The 22,081-nt window shown below is 54.2% G+C and overlaps 1 protein-coding gene across 7 annotated transcripts in view; it reads left to right on the top strand.

Annotated features, from left to right (window-relative positions):
- Positions 1-21,198, top strand: part of Kif17 (kinesin family member 17) — a 37,692-nt gene extending 16,494 nt beyond the window's left edge. Inside the window, exons 7-14 of one of the 7 annotated variants that reach the window (XM_010625794.1) lie at positions 3,338-3,485; positions 5,166-5,707; positions 7,285-7,490; positions 9,294-9,525; positions 16,189-16,447; positions 17,468-17,535; positions 19,029-19,146; positions 20,516-21,198. In XM_010625794.1, the coding sequence (XP_010624096.1) occupies positions 3,338-3,485; positions 5,166-5,707; positions 7,285-7,490; positions 9,294-9,525; positions 16,189-16,447; positions 17,468-17,535; positions 19,029-19,146; positions 20,516-20,694 (1,752 nt within the window). In that variant the 3' untranslated portion in view covers positions 20,695-21,198. Of the gene's footprint in view, positions 1-3,337; positions 3,486-5,165; positions 5,708-7,284; positions 7,491-9,293; positions 9,526-16,188; positions 16,448-17,464; positions 17,536-19,025; positions 19,147-20,515 lie in introns of those variants that run through there. The other 6 variants (XM_010625792.1, XM_010625793.1, XM_010625796.1 and 3 more) reach the window with 6 other exon arrangements.
- Positions 21,199-22,081: the final 883 nt, after the last annotated feature.

Genomic DNA, 22,081 nt, shown 5'->3' with positions numbered 1-22,081 from the left:
CCCCCCCCCCCCCTCCCTCTCTCTCTCTCTCTCTCTCTCTCTCTCTCTCTCTCTCTCTCTCTCTCTCTCTCTCTCTCTCTCACACACACACACACACACACACACACAGATACCATGGCTTGCTAAGGCATGCTGTAAGGAGACTCCGAGTCAGGATTTGAACCCAGGCTCCTGGCCCCAGGTTGCAGTCTGTGCTGAGGGAAGAGCTGGCTGAGACATAGAAATGGAGAGGGCATCCCTGGCTGTGGGAACAGCCTGGGAAAATGCAGGGCAGTCGGGCCAGAGGGGAGTCTGTCCTTCTGCAGCTGTGAACAGTCCTGGTTGGCCTGTGACCACAGGGAGTGTGGTGTTGGCTCCTGGAAGAGTTGTCACTGAGGGGCCCTGGGTTTTCCCCAGCCTTCCTGGGGACCTGCAGGGCAGGGAGTGCAGTAGCCAGATGTGGGGCTGGCTCTCACAAGGGACTGGCACAGGCAGGCACAGTGCAGACCTTCACCTTTGCTGGTCCCTGTAGGGAACGGAGTCTGATGAGACGCCTGGGCAGCTTGGCCAGGGCCGCAGCCCGACTGTGCTGTAGCTGTCCCTGCCGCTCTTCTGTGACCTCAGTTGGGGTCAGCCCTCGGTGCCCCTGTCAGGCTGTGAGGCCTGAGACCCTGTCTGGGGACAGACCTGTAAGACCTGGGGAACTCGGCAACTTACTTGTCTTTTCACCTGAGGGTCTAGGGCAGGGCTGAGTGTCAAGACCATCTTGGAGCCCTGGGCCTGTCCCCTTGGGTGGTGGCAGCAAAGGAAGGGGCCTCTGGGGCTGGCTGAGCAGAAGCCCACAGAAACCAGAGAAGTCATGCTGGCAGGGCTGAGTGGGCACAGAATCACATGGCGGGGGACTTTGGTCACACATCTGAGAGGGGCGTGGAGGGCTGGACCAGAGCTGGGAGGAGGCGTGGTCCGCAAGGAAGCACAAATCCGGTGGCAGAGGCCCTGGCAGCCCAGTGAGCAGGGTACCGCTGCCCCCTGGTGGTCACATGGTGACATTGCTCGGGCAGCTGGTTGCGAGGCGCTGGACAGGGGATGTGGGTGCTCGGCGTGCTCAGCCCAGCCCTGCCACCCTGAGATACCCTTGCTGACCTTGGGGGTTTGCTCTGCATAGGGGAAGAGTTGTGGGGTCTTTCTTCTCCCTCCGCTCGCCCTCTTACCGCAGTCTCATTACTGAGCATCTGCCGTGTGCCTGGGCGGTGCGCTCCTTCGCTTTCCAGAACGGTGCCCTGGAGAGGGCTCAGCTGCGACCCTCAGCACAGGCTGTACTGGAAGATTTGGGCCGAACATCATCAGTGTCCCTCCAGCTTCGCCTTTCTACCAGCCCAGTACGGTCTGGCTGTGCGGCGTCTGGTGGGGCACTCGCGTTCTCTGGGCCTCTCTCTCCCCATCTGTACGATATCCGCCTCAGCAGCTTTCCGGCTGCTCACACAGACCGGACAAGGGCAAAAGCCAGGGCCCTCTTGTTTTTGGGTGCAGAGGCTGAGAGCCGAGCTTGTGCTGTGACCCCCACTCAGGCCTGGACACGGGGGTCTGAGCGCCTGCCTGCACCCTAGCAGCAAGGCACGCGGCGGTGGTGCTGGTGGGGTTAGTGCTTTGACACTGGAAGGGACGGACGGACGGACACGGAGTGTAGACTGTTTGCTCCGTGACAGAGAGGCATCAGGGTATCAGACTGAACACGTAACGGGCTCTCGGTGGGCTGGCCCAGCAGCAGGTGGTTCATGCCTAGCACACAGGAGGGGGCTCTAGCAGCCTGCAGTGGGTGGGTGGCAGTGGCCTGCTGCCTCAAAGGAGGTGATATGGGGGCCGAGGGGGGTGAGAACTGGGTGGCGAGCTCTGCACGGAAAGGAAGTGGAGGGCAGGGGTGGGGCGTGTGCTTGTGCATTCGTGTGTACGCACGTGTGTGCTCAGGCAGGGCTCATGTGCTGGGTTTTGCTAGAGTGCAGGGGTGGTGGGGCCGAGGCCTGGGTGTCATGGGGTGTCACCGGGCAGGGCTGTGCTGGTCGGGAGCCGTGCTGGTGCCGGGCCGAGGCTGTGGCCCTTGCCAAGGAGCAGGAACAGCGCAGGGCTGTTCTCAGCTGAGTGAGGAAGGGACAGAGGATGAGGGTGGTGAGACAGCAGGTGGGGAGTGGGCCGCTGGGCCCGGAGAGCTGCCTGGCCGGGAAGCGGCCCTGGGCCAGGGACGCGGCTGGTCTTAGCAGGAAGCTCAGTGCTTGTAGACGTGTTGACACCCACTCTCGGGTGTGCCCGACCTGGAGGGCGCTGGCAGTGCACCTGGATACCCCACTGGGGTGGCCAGGGAGCCAGCCGCGGCCCGAGCAGGAAGGAGGTGGGTGAGTCTAGGAGTAGCAAGGAATCCGGGGCCCAAACGTGGCAGGGACCCTGGGAGGTCTGGTCTGGGGCCAAGCTCGGTGGCACAGCGCTTTTCCAGCATGAGGGGGTTCCATTCCCAGCATCACAAACAAAAAAGGGGAGGAGATGGCTACAGGGCAGCAGGCCCACATCTTGTGGGGCAACTCAGGTCAGGTCAGGTCAAAGGGAGGAGCTTAGATTTTATCCATGAGCCACTGACAGAGGGCAGCAGTGTGGAAACCAGGTGTAAAGGGTGTGTGGTGGCCGTGTAGGCGACCGTTTGGGGTAGGAACAAGCATGGAAGTGGGGCTGGGTGACAGGCTGCCCGTGCGACAAGAGCTGGTGGTGACAGCAAAGTTAGAGATGAAAGTTGATGTCATCGACGGGTTGAGGACCACTAGATAATTCATCTGTCAGGGCCGGGGATTTAGCTCAGCAGATTCACCGCCTGCCTCACAAGTGCAAGGTCCCAAGTTCAATCCCGGAACAACACACGCGCGCGCGCGCACACGCATCTGTCAGTGCACTTGCAAAGATGTTTATGACATAGTGTTAGGTGGAGAAATTAGATTGCAAACCAATGCATTCTCATCAGTCTATTAAAAACGCATAGAGAAAAATACATAGAGAAGCTGTAGGATCGCAAGTTCAGGCTCAGCCCGGGTGACTCAGATCCTGTCTCAAATTGAAAAATGAAGACAAGGCTGGGATTGTGTCTCAGTGGTAGAGCGGCAGGGCACACATAGGCTCCACCCCTAGTACCACAAACCAAATCAAACCAAGCCAAAAACTGTAGAAAGAAGGGCTCTAAATAGTGAGCTGTCACGGCCATGTCACCTGGGGGATCTTAGTTTCTTCGTTTTGACTCACTTGCATTTTCCATATTGGCTCAGCACCCAGAAAAGAGCACTGGGAGCTGAGTAGTGTGGGCTCATGTCTCCCGCCCATCCAGGAGTACGAGAAGCGCCTGGCCCGGCTGAGGGCCGACTACGAGGCAGAGCAGGAGTCCCGCACCAGGCTGGAGGAGGACATCACCGCCATGCGCAACTCGTATGACATGCAGCTGTCCACGCTGCAGGAGAACCTGCGGAAGGGGACAGGTGGGCGCCACCTGGCTGCTGTCACACCCAGCCACTCCCGTTGACTCCTCAGAGCAGGCCAGGGAGGGGCATCACTGTCCCCCTCCTTTCCTAGGTCAGGAGACCCCGGCAAAGAGGTGTGAGCAGTTGCCCATGGTCACGCGGCTGGGGAGGTAGCGCCAGGGGATTGGAACCCACGCACTCTGGCCCCAGAGGCAGAGTTCTCGCATGTGACGTTGCATCCCGGGGTTTGTCTCCATCTTCAGCTGCTCCAGGCTGACTCAGAGGGGTGATGTGTCACCCTTGTTTGAGGGGAGGGTCCCCGCTGCAAGTTTCTTTGTTTTCTGCACTCTCCTCTCACTTCTGAGCCTTTTTTATGGTTACCAGAGCAACCATATCCCATGTGTATGAGCTCATTAGCAAGAATGTTTGTGTGGAAGCTGTCTCCTTTTTTGTTTTTGTTTGTTTTGAGGCAGGATCTCACTCTGTAGTTCAGGCTGGCCTTGAACTCCCTATGCAGTCCAGGCTGGCCTCAACTTGCAGTGATCTTCCTGCCTCAGCCTCCCAAATGCTAGGATGGTAGGTGGGCACCACCATGCCTGGCAACTGCCGCCTTTTGATTGTCTAGGTCTAGAATGTATCATCCAAACAGCTGTTCTAGAGCTGGGTGTGGTGACGCACACCTGTAATACCAGCACTTGGGAGGCTGAGGCAGGAGGATCACAGTGAGTTTGAGACCAGCCTGGGCTACACAGTGAGTTACAGGCTCAACTACCTAGTGAGACCCTGTCTCAAAAAATTGAAAACAAAACAAAACAAACAGCTGTGCCAGGCTGGGGATTTAGCTCAGTGGTTCCGCCGTCTGCCTCACAAGTGCAAGGACCCAAGTTGGATCCCTGGTACAAAACAAAACAAACAAAAAAAAAGCTGTGCTACTGGGTCCTGCTCCCCACAGTGCCAACACATCCGCTTTCGCAATGATGACAGTGCCGAGCATAGTGTGGGCACCTGGTGTGGACCCTGCTGCGCGCTGGGCATCCCCTCCTGGAGCCTCCTCTATCCAGATAGGTAGGATCCCTGAACCCTCACTTAGCAGGTGTGGAAGCTAAGGCTGAGAGAGGTTGAGGCCCATGTTTCAGCAGAGGGCAGCAGGGACACTGGCGATGGAGAAATGGATGGGACAAGAAGGGCGACTGAAGGCCCTGGCTGTGTGAGCAAAGCCCAGAGAGAGGGCGGCTGCTGGCGTTTTCCTTCCTCCCCTCAGAGCCCCGCCAGGGTGAGCATCAGGCCTCCCTCTGGACTGTATTTGGTCTGCATAGGTCTAACAGGTACTCGTAGTGTTCATTTAATGGGCAGGCTTCTAGCATGTTCTGTGGCCACAAACGGAGGCTGGTGCTCTAGTGAGGGACCTGGGGGTCTGGTGGTGAAGGCTGTAAGACCCACGGGCAGCCTGCTGAGTGGGAGAGGTCCCAGGGCAGGATGCCCAGAGCCCGGCACGTAGCGGCTGGGGAGATCAGCCTGCCGAGGTCCCGTGCTGGTCGGAGGAGGCTTCCTGGAAGAGAGGGCAGCGTTTGTGTTCCAAGGGGGCAGGGATGGCCGGCACCGAGACTGGACCGTAAGGGTGCTGGGAGGCTTTGACTCTTGGCTGGGCAGCCCCCTCACCCTTGCACTCACAAAGCTCAGGAAGCCCTTCTTTTGCAGAGGCCGTTCTGAAAGCAGAAGTCCTCCACGGTGCCAAGGTCCTGCCCAGGGCCGAGTTTGCCAACGTGTCTGAACATGCACCTCCCTTCTGGTTCGAGGCACCCGTGAGGCCTGCCGCGTCCTCTGTGCCCAACACCCTGCCCAGAGATGTGGTCTCCAACACCCAGATTCCCTCCAGATCTGAGGAGCTGCGTAGGGCAGAGCCCTCCAAGTCTGAGATTTCTCTCAGGTCCAGTGAGTCATCCACACTGGAAGAATCCTGCATGTGTGAAGCCTTCCCTGGGCCCGAGGAGCTGTCCAGCCTGGAGCTCGGCGGGCCGGAGGTGGGGTCCCAGAGCAAGTACTTCCTGGAGGAGGACCTCGGCCAGGAGGACGCTGGGACCCGGCCGGAGGGCGAGAACTACATCCAGGCGGAGGAGCCGCCCCTGGTGGCCCCGCGGATGGGACCAAACCTGCAGGACCCGGTTGCCGAGGTGGACGCCAAGCTGGCCGGCCTGTCCTCCATGGTGGCCAGGACGGATGCGCTGCCAGTCCCCGTTCAGGTAGCTGGTGTCACACACGAGGCCACGCAGAAGTCCAGCAGGCAGAGGGAAGGAGCCCTCTGTCTGAGGATCCACACGCCAGTGGGGAAGTTGGGGTGGAGACACACAGCACAGGCAGTCGCCTGCCCACTGACAGAGCGCCTGCCTGGGGAATCGGCAGCGAAGCTCTCCCTGTCCCCTTCCAACACTTTTTTCCTTCTTAATCCTCTTTTTCTGTTTTTTCCCCCCGGTACTGGCCCTAGCATGTGCCCTGTGTGTCCTCTTGCTCCTCACCCCTTCTGGGCCCTTCTCCCAGCAGCGACAGCAGCGACAGGTGGAGGAGGCTGTGGGCGGTGACACCCTGGGCAGTTGTGTGCAGGGCAGGATGGCAGGGGACAGGAGGAGGGTTCCAGACCAGTCTTCCTCCACATCCCGTTTCCCCCCAAGCACACCTCCCTGACAGCCCTGTCGGAGCCCTCCCCATTTTGAGTCCTCCCCTGGTCCGGCTCTGCCCGTCTTCCTGTGAATCTGGCTTGTCCCTTCCTCCTCGGGCCCCAGTTTCCCTGTTCATGAGACAGGAAAAACAGCCCTGGATTCCCCCGGGGCTCGTAGCAGATGGCAAAGTCTGTGTGATATTCAGATTTCAGACCTTCCTACCCTTGAGGCCCTTCGTGTGAAGAAGTGGGGGCTGGGATATGCAGAGGACCAAGGCTGCAGGCCTGGTTTGGACCCTGCTGCTCTAGGACCCTACCCTTTCTCTTCTGCTGAAGACAGCAGGGCTGGTCTGGGGCTGAGAGAGGAAAGCTTTAACTCTCCCCACCCTTAGGGAGAACGAAGAGTCCTGCTGAGCTACATAGCCGTAGATGTAAGGGGAGTGGCTGAGAAGCCCTAGCTAGATGGTAGCGTGGAGGTGGGACTCAGACCAGAAGGAAAGGCAGGAAGAGCAGCAGGTGCCAAGGCCCTGTGGCTGGGAAGGTTTTTACTTGCTCAGCAACAGAAAGAGAGGTCAAGGGCAGGGATTTAGCTCAGAGGTTCCGCCACCTGCCTTGCAAGTGCAAGGACCCAAGTTTGATCTCCGGTACCAAAATAAAAAGAGTCAGCAGGGTAGAGGTGGGGAAAGACTGGGGGAAGTAGGGATCAGGGGCAAGACCATGGAGGAGGATGGATCCTTCTGGAGATTAATTCTTTTTTTTTAATTCTATGGGAAGTCATGAAGGTTTGAAAGCAGGAAAGGGATGCTGTAATTGGTTTATATTTGAAGAAAATTTCCCTGGCTACCATGTGGAGACTGGGCCTTGGAGACCAGTGTTTCAGATTTTGGAGTTTTTCAGGTTTGGGAATATTTGCACAGATTTTAACGTATGAGTATCCCTAACCTGAACGCCAAAATCCAGAATGTTCTGATACCCAGAAGTGAGCACCATGGAGCTCAAAAACGTTCACATTTCAGAGAAGTTTGGATTTAAGGTGTTTGGATTAGGGGTGTTCAACCTGTATCTCCAGAGAAGTTCCGTGCCAGATCTTGATGGGTGGACTGTCCCTTGTGGGACCGAGGCCACCTGTGAGCTCATCCCCATCTGGACTCCTCCCCTGTTCAGGAGGCTGATCTGGTCCCAGAAGTGGCGGAGGTGCCCACGGCAGAGCTGGAGACGTGGATGGAAGCCAAGGCCCAGATGGTCCTGGCGACCCAGCCTCAGCCCCTGCTGGCCACAGCAAGTGGGAGAAGCGGGAGTGTGGGTGTGGATGAGGCTGCGCTGACGGAGGAGCCGCTGCCTGTCGTGGACCAGCAGCGGGTGCTGGCCCGGTGAGCACCCGGGGGTCCTGCCGCAGGGCAGGAGGGAGCGGGACCCAGCCTGCGGGTGGGTGGGTGGGATGGGATCAGAGCTTCTTCCTGACCCCCCCTGCTGACCACACCAGCTGTCCCCCTACTATGGCTGAGGCAGCCCTGTCCTCTGTCCTAGCGGGGAACAGGCTGCCACAGGTGTCACTCCTGGGCTTCTGGAGGGCCTGGTCTGTGGGCTCCGGGAATCCCCAGGGCAGGTGGGCATTCCTCATTTCCTGGCCTTGGTGGGATGGGATCAGAGCTTCTTCCTGACCCCCCCTGCTGACCACACCAGCTGTCCCCCTACTATGGCTGAGGCAGCCCTGTCCTCTGTCCTAGCGGGGAACAGGCTGCCACAGGTGTCACTCCTGGGCTTCTGGAGGGCCTGGTCTGTGGGCTCCGGGAATCCCCAGGGCAGGTGGGCATTCCTCATTTCCTGGCCTTCAGTGCCCTCTGTGATCGACAGGCACCTTCGCCGGAGATGGGCCACCCCACATCTCTGAGACCCCTTAGGGAGCTGGGCATCCTTCACTTGATGTGCGGCTTTGTGGAAAGCCCACTTCTGAGCCTCAGTTTTTACTCCTGCTGGCAATTCTGTCATATCCCACCTTGTGGTCACAGGCTGGGGACCCAGCCTCCTCCCGGCACCGGGAGTCCGGTCCCACCAGCCACAGTTCAAAACGAGCTTCTGTGCCCAGGATGCGCTGAGTGGCTGCTGCCTTGGCCCCAAGGGAACCCTGGTCTGGGGAGGGCTGGGTGCTGGAGGAGCAGGAAGCCCTGGGCAGGCGTGCTGTCTACCTCTGCGGCCTTGGTTTCTTATCTGCAAAATAGGTGATACTAAGGGCCTGGAATTTAGCTCAGTGATTCTGCTGCCTCGAAAGCTCAAGGTCCGGAGTTCCATTCCCAGTATAAAACCAGACCAAAACAAAACAAAACAAAAAAACAGGCAAAATAGGTGATACTACCAGTTGCAGTTGTACAGGTGGTGACAGCCCAGTGGCCCGGCACATGGAGGGCACTCAGCCGCTTTGAGGCCATTTTACCTTGGGGTCTGCAGTGAAGATCAGGGAAGGCTTTACAGAAAAGGGACACCCGAGCAAAGTATGCAAGCCGTGTACCCCAGGGGTGGCTTTCTCGGTAAGGAGCAGAGGGGCAGGGTAGGAAACAGTCTCCATTCTAGAAGTTGTAGTAGGAATTTGGGCTGGAGCAAGCTGGGGGTTCTGGTGTCCTGATGGGATCTCAGACAGGGTTTTCAAGAGAGGAGCGCTCTGGACAAGGTGTCCTCGGCCCTGGCTGCTTCTGCGCAGAGCCTGTGGATCCTGTGCCACCCCCAGCCTGACTCTCACCCTTTTTCTCCAATGTCCCCTGCCTTTTGTTACCAGCCCTTCCGCCTGTCTGGAAGAGGCAAGAGCCTGAAGCATTTTGGGGGTGCTTTATTAGGTAGTGGGGAGTCAGTCCCTGTGAGCCTTCCTCTGTAGTTATCTCAAATTTCTACCCTTAAACGGCAAAACTTTAAACATTTTTAGTATTCTATGCAGAAATGCTTTTTAAAAATCTACCGTGGTGGGCCGGGGATTTAGCTCAGGGGTTCCACCGCCTGCTTTGAAAGCACAAGGTCCCGAGTTCGATCCCCGGTACACCGTGTGTGTCTGTGCCGGAGCTGAAAGTTCTGACCTCTGTCTAGCAAGCAACTTCACCCCTCGGGAAGTGGGGTTGCGGAGGGATTTGGTGAGGCCGGATGGCACATGCTCTCTGATCGCGCTTGCTCTCTCCTCCGCACGTCAGTTTGCAGCTGCTGGAGCGACAGGTGGTGGGCGGGGAGCAGGCGGAGAACAAGGACCTGAAGGAGAAGCACAGGCGGCGGAAGCGGTACGCAGATGAACGCAAGAAACAGCTGCTGGCCGCGCTGCAGAGCTCGGATGAGGATGTCGGGGATTGGGTGCTGCTCAATGTCTACGACTCCATCCAGGAGGAAGTGAGGGCCAAGAGCAAGCTGTTGGAGAAGATGCAGAGGAAGGTGAGGCCTTGTCCCTCTGCGCCCGGACACGGGCCAGACCCCGCTCCCGGGCAGCGCCACAGCCTGCGGGCGTCCGGGCGGCCCTGCAGGCTCCCCGCGAGCACTTATTAATCACCTGCTGTGTGCCAGGCACTGTTCTGTGGTTAAGGCAGCAGCCGAGCGCTCCGTCCGCGCACCGCTTGGAAGCCGGCTCTCAGGAACGCGAGTCCGTGTGAAGTCGGCTTTGCTCAAGGGCTGGCACCTGGGAAGGTGGGGCGGGAGTTGCCCTCCCCGTAAGCAAAGGTCCTTCATAGGGAGGGACGGGGGCGGGCAGGCTGCGTCCTGAGCGGGGTCGGTGCCATCCGGGCCATGCCTCCCTCTTCCCCTCTGGCTGGAGCGTCACCCCAAGACCCCGACCTCCTGGGCGGGTCACTCATGGATCGCTTTCTGCAAGTTGAACTTCACAGCTGGGATTTAGCGCAGTGGAACCGCCGCCGCTTGTCCTGAGTGAGGACCCGCTCTGCACTAGCTCGCGCTCAGATTTAAAGAGTGAGGAGGGCCGTCACACCTGCTCACGTTTAGCTGAGGGCCGCGGGTGTCTTGGGTTCTGTAAATCAAGAAAGGTTATTTAGAAACGAACTTCGTAATCATGTAGGTATGGAGGATTAGCTTTTTTTTATTATTATTATTGCGATTGAACCCCGGGATTTTGCACTTTAATTTTTAATTTTTTTTTTTCAGACAAGTCTCACTAAGTTGCCAGGCTACTCAGGCAGGGCTTGAATTTATGATCCTCCTGTCTCAGCCTCCAGGGATTATAGTAATGTGCCACCACACCTAGCAGCTCTTTCTTTCCTTTTTGAGACAAGGTCTCACCTGCCTGTTCCAACCAGATTCCTCCTCCAAACCCCAAGTCTGCTGCAGCACCCTTCCACGAGCCCTGCCTCTGAGTGCTGAGCTCTGGGGGGACATCCGGATATGAACCGTCATGGGGTACTGTCAGGAGCTTCAGGGTTAAACAGGAAGAATTAGGGGACAAATGGGGTTCGCATAGTTAAGTCACCCTGTTAAAGGCTGACCTGGTTGGTCATGATCACAGATCTGTTTCTGAGAGGGGGCTCCTCAGAAGCCACTGTCACTGGCGAGGGCAATTTGGCCCCCATCTTGAGATGACTGTTGTTGCTTAGGCTGACAGGCTCAGTTCCTGCCACAGGGCAATTGCTCCTGCTTGGCTACAATATAGGGGATTTGCCTGTGAGGCTTGCTGTTCCTGGAATCTTTTTTTTTGAGACAGGGTCTCACTATGTAGTTGAGACTGACCTGGAACTCCCTGTGTAGCCCAGGCTGGTCTCGAATTCACAGCGATCCTCCTACCCCAGCCTCCTGTGTGCTGGGATTACAGGTGTGCGCCACCACGCCCCAGCCCTGGAATGTTGAAAGCATCTTACTTTGGTGTCTTCAGTCTTGAAGGGGATAGGGGATGAGAGAAGTCAGGTAAATTTAGTGTTAATCAAGTGTTTATACTACCAGTGTTTACACAGACACTTAAACGAGTAACAGGGCTCCATGCAGAGTCCAGCAGAACTCTGCCTCAGAGTTTTAAAGTAGGAAAGGAGGGAGCTGCGAAACGGAGGCACAGAGGCCAAGCTTCCCCCAGGTTTTAGTTGCCTGCTGGACATGCAGGCTCAAGGGAAGAGGCAGGGTTTTAGCAGAAGCAGCCCTAAGTCCTTGGCACATTCCGAACACATTTCAGGAAGGCTGGTGACGTTGTGATGCTTGTAGGTTAGGTGTATTGAAGGCGTTTCCAGTTTTCAGTATTTTAAATTTATGGTGAACTTATTGTCAGTAACCCCTTCATACGTCAGGGAGCACTTGTACAAGGAAAGATGTGGTATGTATGTGTGCCCACTCGCGCATACACACACACACACACAGCCATCCCCTGTTCAGATGAAAGTGGCCGTAACACACTCTATCCCCCAATCCCTTCGTTTTTCACCTAAGAATGGATTCTGCCGACAACTCCATTGCAGTGTAGAGATTTTCTTCTATAGCACCCCATTGTGAGGTTGTATCACTGTCTGTTCAACCGGTCTGCAACTTGACTGTCTACATTTGATTGTAGTGATGTGCATACTCTGGGTGTGTGTGTGTGTGTGTGTGTATGTGTGGAGATGAGTAGATGGGACGACAGGCATCCAGCAACTTGTATATTTTTGGGAGATTTCTTTGGTTTCTACTGCTTCTATCTGGAATCCTGGGATGATTTTTGAGAGATATCTCCAACTTTCTCTCTCTCTCTCTCTGTATCTCTGTCTCTCTCTCTCGAGCTTTATTTTGCACCGGTGTGAGACACCTCTTACAGCCTCACCAACAGAGTCTATTTGAGTAACTCGGGTTTTTGATTTATTAGATGGGAAATAATATCTGAGTAGTTTTGTTGCTGTTGTTGTATTCGGTAGTGGGGCTCGAACTCGGGTCCTCGCACTTGCAAGGTAGGCGCCGTAACCACTGAGCTAAATCCCCAGCCCTCTGAGTAGTTCTGATATGCATTTTTATTATTGTATTGGACATTTTCTCATGTGTTTTGGGGGCCTTTGCAATTGTTTCCCTCAGAGCTATGTTTGCCTCTTTTGCCCACTTTCCTATTAAGGTGGTTGGTCTTTCTGTTCTCTATTTAACTGAGGTTCTTTATATACTGAGGGACATTAATTCCTTGGTCTGTGATATAAGTTGCAGATTTTGCCCCCGATGTTTCAGTTGTGTTTTGCTGTGCTTTGTGGTGTTTTTGCCATATAAAAATTTTTTAAGTTGCCAAATTAATTGGCATTTTTGCACATAGGTTGTGAGTATAATTAAGCAAGTTCACTCATGTTTTCATGCAGAACTTGTATGTTGTTTGGGGAACACTTACATCCCTGGTCCACTCGGAAACCTACCCTGGTGTGAGGGGCTGATTTGCAGTTATCTTTTCTCACATAGCCATCTGTGTATCCTGCGCACCATTTTTCAGAAAGCCCCCTTACTTTCCAATTTCAAGTCCTGCCTTTAGGCCATATTGAATTTCTGAGTGCATCTAGATCTTTTTCTGGATTTTCTATTTACTTCTCTTGCTATCTCTCATACAGGTATGGCAACCACATTGTTTAAAACAGGCTTTATTTTTTTTTTTTTTTTTTTTTTTAACAGGGAGACAGAGTCTCCCTAAGTTGCTAAGTTGCCTAGGCTGGACTAAAACTTGTGATTCTCCTGCCTCAACCACCTGAGTCCCTGAGAGTATTGTCACATGTCCCTGCACTTGACTTTATAATATGTTTTATAATAATAAATGCATACAGTTAATTGTCTCTCAGTGATTTTTTTTTCCCAAGCTTTTCCTGGATATTCTTTCTTATTTGTTTTGTATATGAATTTATAAACAATTGGGTAGCTCAAAAGGAAAAAGAATGAAAGGAAAAAGATGGACTTCTTGAAGGAGTCACATATTTGTAAATAAGCTTGGGAGTATTGATTCTTACATGAGCTTATTTTCTCATCCCCAGGAACATTGTGTATCATTCTGTTGGTTCAAATAAATTTTTGTATCATACACAAGTGTTTTGTAGATTCTCTCATATGTGTTCTGGACCTGTTTTGTTAGTTTAATTTACAGGTATTCTGTTTGCTTTCCTATATGGGGTATATTCTCTTCCATTATATTTTCTTTCTTTTTTTTCTTTTTTTGTACCTGGGATCCAACTCAGGAACTTGTGCTTGCAAGGCGGGAGCCAGAACCACTGAGCTACATCCCCAGCCCCCACTATATTTTCTAACTAGGTTTTGTTTGCAAAATGAAGCTTTTTGGTTTTAAAAAGATATTTAAAATCATTGAGAAATAGAAGAGATTACTTTTCGGTTCATTCGGTGGGGCCAGTATTACCTGGATGCCAAAACCAGACTGAGACCTAAGAAAACTATGGACTAATATTTCTTATGACTACAGATACGAAAAGGCTGCACTCAGTATGAACAAACCAAATCCAACAACACAGAAAAGGGTTACACACCATGCCGAAGTGGGATTCCTAGCAACACAAGGTTGGTTTCGCATTCAAACATCATGTCACTCGCCATGCTAGTAGGATAGAGGACAAACAGCACATAATCATCTGTGTGCGGAAAAGCAATGGGTAGAATTCAGCGTTTGTCATGGTAACAGCACTAAACAAAGTAGGAGTAAAAGGGAAATATGTTGGCTTGATAAAGGGCATCTGTGCGAAACCCACAGCTTTCATCAGACTTAATGTAAAGGACTAAATGCTGGTCCCATTAAGACCAGAATCAGGAAGAAGATGTCCATTCTTATGACTCCTATCTAACACCTGGCTGAGGGGTCTAAACAGGACAGTTGGGCAAGAAAATCAAACAAAAAGCAGCCTGACTGGAAAGGAGATAAAACTCTTCATCTGCAGATACACACATATAGAATAGCCTAAGGGAACCACTTTTTTACAAAAGAGCTGGGAGTTTAGCTCAGTGGTAGAGCATTTGCCTCACATTTCTAAGGCCCTGGTTTCAATCCCCAGCCCTGCAAAAGCAAAACCAATTTAATAAATGAGTTCATCAAGGTTTCATGATGCTAGATCAATAAGAAAAAAATCAGTTTGTGCTTTTCTACACTTGAACAATATACAAATAAAATTTAAAGAACAGTTCTACTTACATAAAAAAATAATAGCACTCCTAGCACTCTAAGAGGCTGAGACAGGAGGATCACCAGTTGGAGCCCAGTCTGGGCAATTTTATGTTTTGGCAAGACCCTGTATCAAATAAAAAATAAGAATTGTCAGGGAGGTAACTCAGGGGAAGATCCTGGGTTCAATCCCTAGTACCACAAAAAACCAAAAAATTGAAATAAAATAAACTATAAGAGTAAATTTAAGGGCTGGGGATTTAGCTCAGTGGTTACACCACCCACCTCACAAGTACAAGGTCCCAAGTTCGATCCCTGGGACCAAAACAAACAAAACAAGAGTAAATATAACTGGGCTGGGGATTTAGCTCAGTGTTCCGCCACCTGCCTTGCAAGTGCAAGGACACGAGTTCAATCCCTAGTACCAAAAAAAAAAAATTAAATAAATAAATTTAACAAAAGAACCATTAAAATTTACATGAGGGCTGGGGATTTAGCTCAGTGGGGCCGCTGCCTGCCTCGCAAGTACAAGGTCCCGAGTTCGATCCCCAGTGCCAAAAATAAATAAATAAATACAAACACAACAAGGACAGTGTGGGGCTGATCAGCCTGGGGCTTTGGAGTACAGAGAAACATCTCGGGTGGCTCCTAGCCCATCATTTTATTGCTGTGTGACTCTGTATGTGTTTCTTAACTGCTGTGAGCCTCTGAGGCAATTGCTTTAGCTGTAAATGGGGATACTGATAATAGGTGGCTGTCTTGTGGGGTTGTTGGGAAGATTCGTTGGGATCGCAAAACGCTCTTGACTCTGCCACTGGCACTTGAGTTCTGGATAAACAGTCATTGGGTCTGCTGGTCTTGCTTATTTGTGGGTGAAAAATCTGAGGGTGGGATACAGCCGTGTGTGTACCTGGGGAGAGGCAGTACTTGTTGACAACTCATGGTCACGCTCATTTCTGCAACTGGAACCAGCCCTGATCATCTCATATCAGTGTCACACAGAGGGAGAGGGGGGAAGGGAAGATGGAAGACCAAGGCCACAGGAAGAAGAGAGATCAGCCACAGGATGGGGAAGGTGGAAGGGTCCCAGGGTCGCACAGCTCAACCACAGAGACAGAGAGCGTGGGGTTTCCTTTTGGGTGATGAAAGTGCTCTAAAATTGATCATGGTGGTGGTCGCATAACTTTGTAGAACCAGAGTGTACCCTTTACATGGGCGAACGGTATGACGTGTGAATTCTACCTCAGTACAGATGGCTGTCCCCAGGGCAGTGGCCTGCGCCTCTTGTCCCAGCTCCTTGGAGGCTGCAGCTGTGGACACACTGAGCGCTCGCCGCACCCGTGTAGACGGATGGGAGGGAGAATGAGGGATGGGCGGGAGGGGCCACGGGCGTCCGAGGGGGACAGCGGGCAGAGGGGCGGCCTGGGCTGGCTGGTGGCTCGCAGAGGCGAGGTGAGAGGACCATGAGCAGGAGATGGTGGCTGCTGGAGGGCATTTTGTGCTCGCTGCTTGTCACCCTCCTGGGCTTTTGTCTTACGACTTTCTTCTCTGCGAGGCACAATACGGACACAAATTAAAGTAGGAGAGTTTTATTTTGGCTCACGTTTCCGCCCATAGTCGGCTGGAACCAAGGCAGGGTGACATGGCGAGGGGCTCGGCAGAGGGGTAGATGGCACACAGGAAGCAGAGGGTCGAGGGAGGAGGGGACATAGGCCCTTCCGGCCACGCCCCCACTGACCCACCTCTTCGGACCAGCGAGCCTGCTGGAAACCAGTGATCAGTCACCTTCCAGCGGCCCCACTCATAGTGCGCGAGACTCCAGCATCTAGAGAGGAGTAACAGCTTTCATTAGTTTTTTGCTTGCAAGTCTTAAACGATTTTGTGTTAGTACGAGTTTGCAGTACACAGCGATCACAGTCATCTTTGGGAGTTGGCGCCTGCGCACGACACCTTGATTCTTTTTACCCCACCCCACCCCCCATGCTCGGTCCCCTTGCTTCCTTGGCTTTCAGCTTCGGGCAGCAGAGGTGGAGATCAGAGACCTGCAGTCAGAGTTTGAGCTGGAGAAGATCGATTACCTGGCCACCATCCGGCGGCAGGAGCGAGACTCCATGCTCCTCCAGCAGCTCCTGGAGCGGGTGCAGCCGCTGATCCGCAGGGACTGCAACTACAGCAACCTGGAGAGGATCCGGCGCGAGGCGAGCTGGGACGAGGACAGCAGCTCCTGGAGGATCGCTGAGCCCGTCACCATAAAAACCAGCCTCCCAGGAGGTCAGGAGCTCGGCTGCCCCTTGCCTCATGTGTCCTCCCCAGTTGCCAGAGGGACGGGGAGCCTGGCCGCTCCCTGCAGGCAGTGTCCTCACCTGACACGGAGGTGAGTCAGGCACCTCTGCAGCTGCTGGGAGGCTCACTGTTCTGAGACACCGAGTGCCTCAGACGGCTGCCTGTGTGCGGCAAGTGTCTCCCTTCCGCTGTCCTATCAGTCATCGCCGTCGCTCTTCCTACTTACAACACCTAGAGACACAGGAGGAAACGGAACCTCACGGGGTGTGACTGCTCACCAAGGCCAGTCACAGAACTGACCTGGAGGACCAGCTGTGCGGGGTTCAGGACTCCGCTTTGGCTGCTGACCTCCTGTGTGACTTTATGGTGATCAGTCCCTTCTCGGGACTTCGGAGACAGAAAGCGTTGGATAAGACGACATTAAAGACCCTGTTGAGGGCCAGGGATTTAGCTCAGTGGTTCCACCTGCCTCACAAGCACAAGGACCCAAGTTTGATCCCCGGTCCCCCCACCTAAGACCCTGATGAGCACCAGGGTCTGTTGAGTCTCTACCTCTGTTGTCTCAGACTAAAGTGAGATCTGTTGTGGATCAGCCTTTAGCCACAGACCTGGCTCTTTACCAGGTGACAAGCTTACACCCTTCCAGGCCCCCAGCAGTCCTGCCTGGTCTGTGTTCCCCCAGGCCCTACATCTCTGACATTTTTGGTGGTCATAATACCACCACGCTGTTGAAACTCCAGCCAGCTCTCTCTCCTGTGAGCCCTGGGCAGCGGCAGCCTCTCTTGTCCCCACGCACCTGCTGTCCTTCCTAGGGAGTGGAGACAGGGTTGGGGCGGCTTCTCTGGCATGGGAGCCCTCCTGCTGTCCGCTTCTCAAGGGTGTCCCTTGGGTGGGCTGGGGAGCGTCCTCCATTTCCAGCCCTGAGCCGGGCCTGACTCGCTCTGGGACGGCGCTGTGGCCCACCTGCACCTCTTGCCCTACACTTCAGCTTCTGTTTTCTCACAGCAGTTCCAACTGGGCCACAGACCAAGCCAGCCCGCAAAACCTCTGCCACAGACAGCAGAGAGCCAAACATGGTAAGGCTCAGAGGCAGGGAGGGGAGCTGGGCAGCTCTCATCCTGCCTGGAGGGTGAAGCAGGGAGCAGCCTGGACCCTGTTCTGTAGGTGGCCCTGGGCCCTCAGCCCACTCTGGCCCTCATTCAAAGGCCCTGGAACTTCCAAGAGCAGAGGAAAGACAGATGCCTTGAAGATAGTGCCTGTCTTCTGGTGACGGAGACTCGCACCTCACACCCAGTCACTGGGTTTCTTAGGTCACTTAATTTTCACATTTTCCATGTCCTGTAGTACATCAGAAATGTGTATCCTTACAGCAGGGGTCAGCAAACCTTTTCTGAAAAGGAACCAATAGTGAATATTTTAGGCCTTATGACCTCTGTCAGAACTATGCACCTCTGCCATTGTAGCACAAAACCAGGAACAGTGAACATGTAAACGAGTGGTACGTGCCAATAAGACTTTACTGACAAAGACAATCTGCAAGCCAGATTTGGCCCTGTGGCCCTAATCTGCTGATCCCTGCCTCTGCCCATCACAGAGGACCCACACAGTGCGCATACTTTACAGAGCCACTCAGTCAGGGAATTCTAGCCGGGCGTCTCTGCCTGAGCAATGCAGGGTGGCTGCAAGCAGTGTCCCGTGCTGCTGTGAAGCTGGACTGGCTGGTCGGATGGCCTCAATTTATAAAAGGGAAAGACGCTGCTGCGAGGGGGGAAAACAATGTTAACCCAGGTCACAAAGGAGTCTGTCAGAATACTTTTAGCTCCAAGTGACAGACACCGAAGCAAGTAACGCAAGCAAAATAGGGTATTCATTGGTTCCTATCATCAGTGTCCCTGTTTCAGGCATGGCTGGATCTGGGGGCTCAGACAGGTGTGTGTGCCTCCTTTGGTATTACGCCAACTTCAAGATGGCCATTGACCGTTGGGATCCGAAAGGAAGAGACACCCTCAGAGCCTGTGGAAAGGTCCTGATGATGCCGCCTGGGTCACGGGTCACTCTCGGACCGATTGTTATGTTCAGGAAGAGGCAGCTCTGTGACTGGCACAGTGTCGGTCACAGGGCGGGACTTGCAGTTCAGGGCACGGGAGTAATCATCGCGCCAGCACCGGTGTCTGGTGCGATGAGGTGGTCCCGAAGCAGGAGGTCCCATTTGAGGGACGCAGTCCGAATAGCCGAGCAAAACAACTAGCCTGGGTAATGGAAAGACCAGGTTCCAGCTGTGTCACACAGGCAGTTGTAAGCTGGGTCACTCGTGCTGTGACTGTGTTGTGGGAGATTTGGGCTGTGCAGCATTACCCATCCTCCTCGGGAATAGGCAGGAGTCCTGGTTACAGAGTGACGCCTGGGATGCTACCCAGAGGTACAGGGTCTATAGCGGTGACTGCTGCAGCTGTCACAGCCTCGGGGTGGCCCCGTGCAGCCCTAGGCCACCAGGATTGTGGAGGTACTGGGCCCCTGGGCAGGGGCTCAGACCAGGGACTTTTCTCATGGGGATCTGGACTCTCAGCAGGAAGAAGACCGCTACAGGTTGATGCTTAGCCGGAGTGACAGTGAAAATATTGCCAGTAACTACTTCCGGTCCAAGCGAGCCAGCCAGATCCTCAGCACAGACCCCATGAAGAGCCTCGGTGAGTGCTCTGTGCACCTGCACTCACCGCCCAGCTGTGTGATGTGGGTTCAACAACTCCACTCCTCTGTGAGCCTCACGTTCCACAGCTATAAAATGAGGGGGTGACGCCTGCTTTTTAGGGTTGCCGAAGAGAAGGCAGGGAGCACCCATATGGAACCGGGTGCAGGTCCTCAGTACGGTTTCTGTTTCCTGTGTTCTCAGGAAGAGCCACCTGTCCTCCCCTACACAAGGGCTTCACTGTGGGTCACATGAGCGGGTCTTACTAGTTTCTAGCTGGCTTCCTCAGACACCAGTATGACAACTGTCCCTAAATGGGATGATGATTTTATTGGCCAAGTACTGCTGAGCTGGGGGTGGGGTGCAGCTGGAAGAGCCTCAGAAGCTTCCCCCCAAAAAAAATCCCAAGACTGAAAACAGTTTAATACTTATGCTTTTAAAACTAAAGGCATGGGCTTGGGATTTAGCTCAGTGGCACCGCGCTTGCCCTGCAATCGCAAGGTCCTGAGTTCAGTCCCTGGTACCAAAAAACAAAAGCAAAACTAAAGGCAGGAGGGCCAGGGATTTAGCTCAGTAGTGCTGCTGCCTGCCTCGAAAGCTCAAGCTGCCTGAGTTTGATCCCCGGTACTAAAAACAACAAAAACTAAAGGCACTATCTTAGTATGGTGGCACACGCCTGCAATCCCAGCATCTGGGAGGCTGAGGCAGAAGGATCACCACAAGTTCAAGACCAGCCTGGGCTACACAGTGAGACCCTGTCTCAAAAGACAAAAACCAACACAAAAACTAAAAGCAAGTTGGGTGTAGTGGTGCACACTTATAATCCCAGCACTTGGGAGGCCGAGGCAGAGAGTTACCAAGAGTTTGAGGCCAGCCTGGGCTACAAAGTGAGTTCCAGGTCAGGCTGAACTACATATTGAGACTGTCTCAACAAACAAAGCAACATCAATAAAAAAACTAAAGGCAAACCCCACAGTTTGTAGTAAAATAGCAATAAAAAGCAACGTTAGCTCTCTATTGAAGCTATCTATGTAAGGGACAGATTGAGAGGACTGAGGAATAAGGAAAGAAGCATCAGCTGAGTGCCTCCCATGATGCCCATGTCATAGACGAGGAAACTGAGGCTCAGAGAGGTGGAGTGACTTTGCCCAAGGTCATGCTGCTAGGAAGTGGGAGACTGGCCTCCGACCCAGGTTTTCCGGTCTCAGGTCCAAGGCTGCTTGAACCCCAGTCCTCTGGGCGGGCCTGAAACCTCAGCCGGAGCAGCCTCAGAGGGGTCCCAGCTGCAGGGCCAGGCTTCCGCCCTGCACACGTGGGGTGTTTCCTCTCCGCCTCTGCTCTCCTGATACCCTCTGCTCTCTTCTCCACAGTGCATCACAGCTCATTGCCAGGCCTCAGCTCCCTGCTCAGCAACAACGCTGCCATCCCGCCCACCCAGGCCCCTGAAATGCCCCAGCCCCGACCCTTCCGCCTTGAGTCCCTTGACATCCCCTTCACCAAGGCCAAGCGTAAGAAAAGCAAAAGCAACTTGGGCAGTGAGGCTCTGTGATGGCAGCTGCCCGCTGCTACCTGCCTTTAGGCTTCTGAACTGCCAGGCCCTCCCAGGCTAGCCCCTATTCAGGCCTCCTCCCTCATCCCCTCAGAGCAACTGGGGCCCAAGAGGGTCTTCACCCCGGGGAAGATACATCCCCTTCCCTGTTCCCCGGAGAGCCCACCTCTGCCCGGGCCTGAGCCCCTGAGAGGCCTGCTCCAGCTGTCCACTCTGCCACCACAGTGGCCTTGGCCTTGATGGGCTCAGCAGCTTCAGGCCTGCAAGCAGGGCTTTCGCCAGCAGCCTTGGTGTTAGCGGGCAGCAGCTGCCACACAGATGAAGCTCCACATCTTGGCGACTGAAATTTGTGCCTCTGTGTAGGTGGCCCTTTCCAGGGCAGCCCAGCCCCGCAGGACAGGCACACGAGTCCTGCAGCAGCCGTTCTGCTCGGCCACTTCTGGCTGGGCTGTGGCCCAAAGAAGGCTGCTGCACATTAAGCTGCCCAATAAACTGCCTTTCAGAAAGAGCTCCCCTTCTCTTCCTCAGTGTCACTGGGGCCCCTTCCTGCTGTCATGGGGACCTTCTCACTAAACAGGCTCTCTACTGCCTAAGGCCTTTGGAACCAGCAGGCTGCAGGGTTTCTGCAGCTCCCCACAGTTGCGAGAACAAGTGCATTGTTTTTTTCTGGGGAGTGTGGGAACTTTCAAAGGGTCTGTGACCCAGGAAAGCAGATCTCTTCTTGGGGGGAAGGTCAGCGCTTAAACGCTTCAAGATCTGACTTGGTCTTCCCAAAAAAGAGAAAATAATAAGTAGCCATTCCAAAGGCACACATGGCCAGGCGTGGTGGCGCACGCCTGTAATCCCAGCGCCCGGGAGGCTGAAGCAGGAGGATCGCTGTGAGCGCGAGACCAGCCTGGGCTACATAGTGAGTTCCAGGTCAATCTCAACTACACAGTGAGACCCTGTCTCCAAAAACCAAAACAACAACAACAACAACAAAGGCACACAAGTAAACGGGGGACTGGACCTCGTTGATTCCTCTTTAGAGCCAAGGAGGGAAAGTGCAAGGCCCGGGTAACGGGCAAGGCTACACATTTTTAATCCACCGCCCCTCAGCAGGAGGCCCCGGGCTGGGCAGAGAGCGGCGAACAGGCTCTTCTAGGGCCCGACCTTGATCTTACTTTCCCACCTCCTTGCTTCCGAGGGGAGTTCGGGAGGTGGGCCTGGTTCCCAGTTCTGAGTCAGCCCTAGACTAGTGAGGTGGTCCGGGGTGGCTCCAGATCCCCGCCAAGAAGCGACAGTTAAATCCTGTGAAGCCAGAGCCCGCCCGAAGAACCGAATTTCTCTCGGAAGCTGGGACAGAATCCTCGCTGGAGCATGGGCGGAGCCAGATGGCACTCGAGCT

Source organism: Fukomys damarensis, unplaced genomic scaffold (assembly GCF_012274545.1).
Source record: "Fukomys damarensis isolate Sample0158 unplaced genomic scaffold, DMR_v1.0_HiC HiC_scaffold_23, whole genome shotgun sequence".
In the NCBI taxonomy this organism is placed as follows: domain Eukaryota; kingdom Metazoa; phylum Chordata; class Mammalia; order Rodentia; family Bathyergidae; genus Fukomys; species Fukomys damarensis.
The sequence above is the reverse complement of the archived record's forward strand: the minus strand, read 5'-3'. Positions and strand labels throughout refer to the sequence as shown.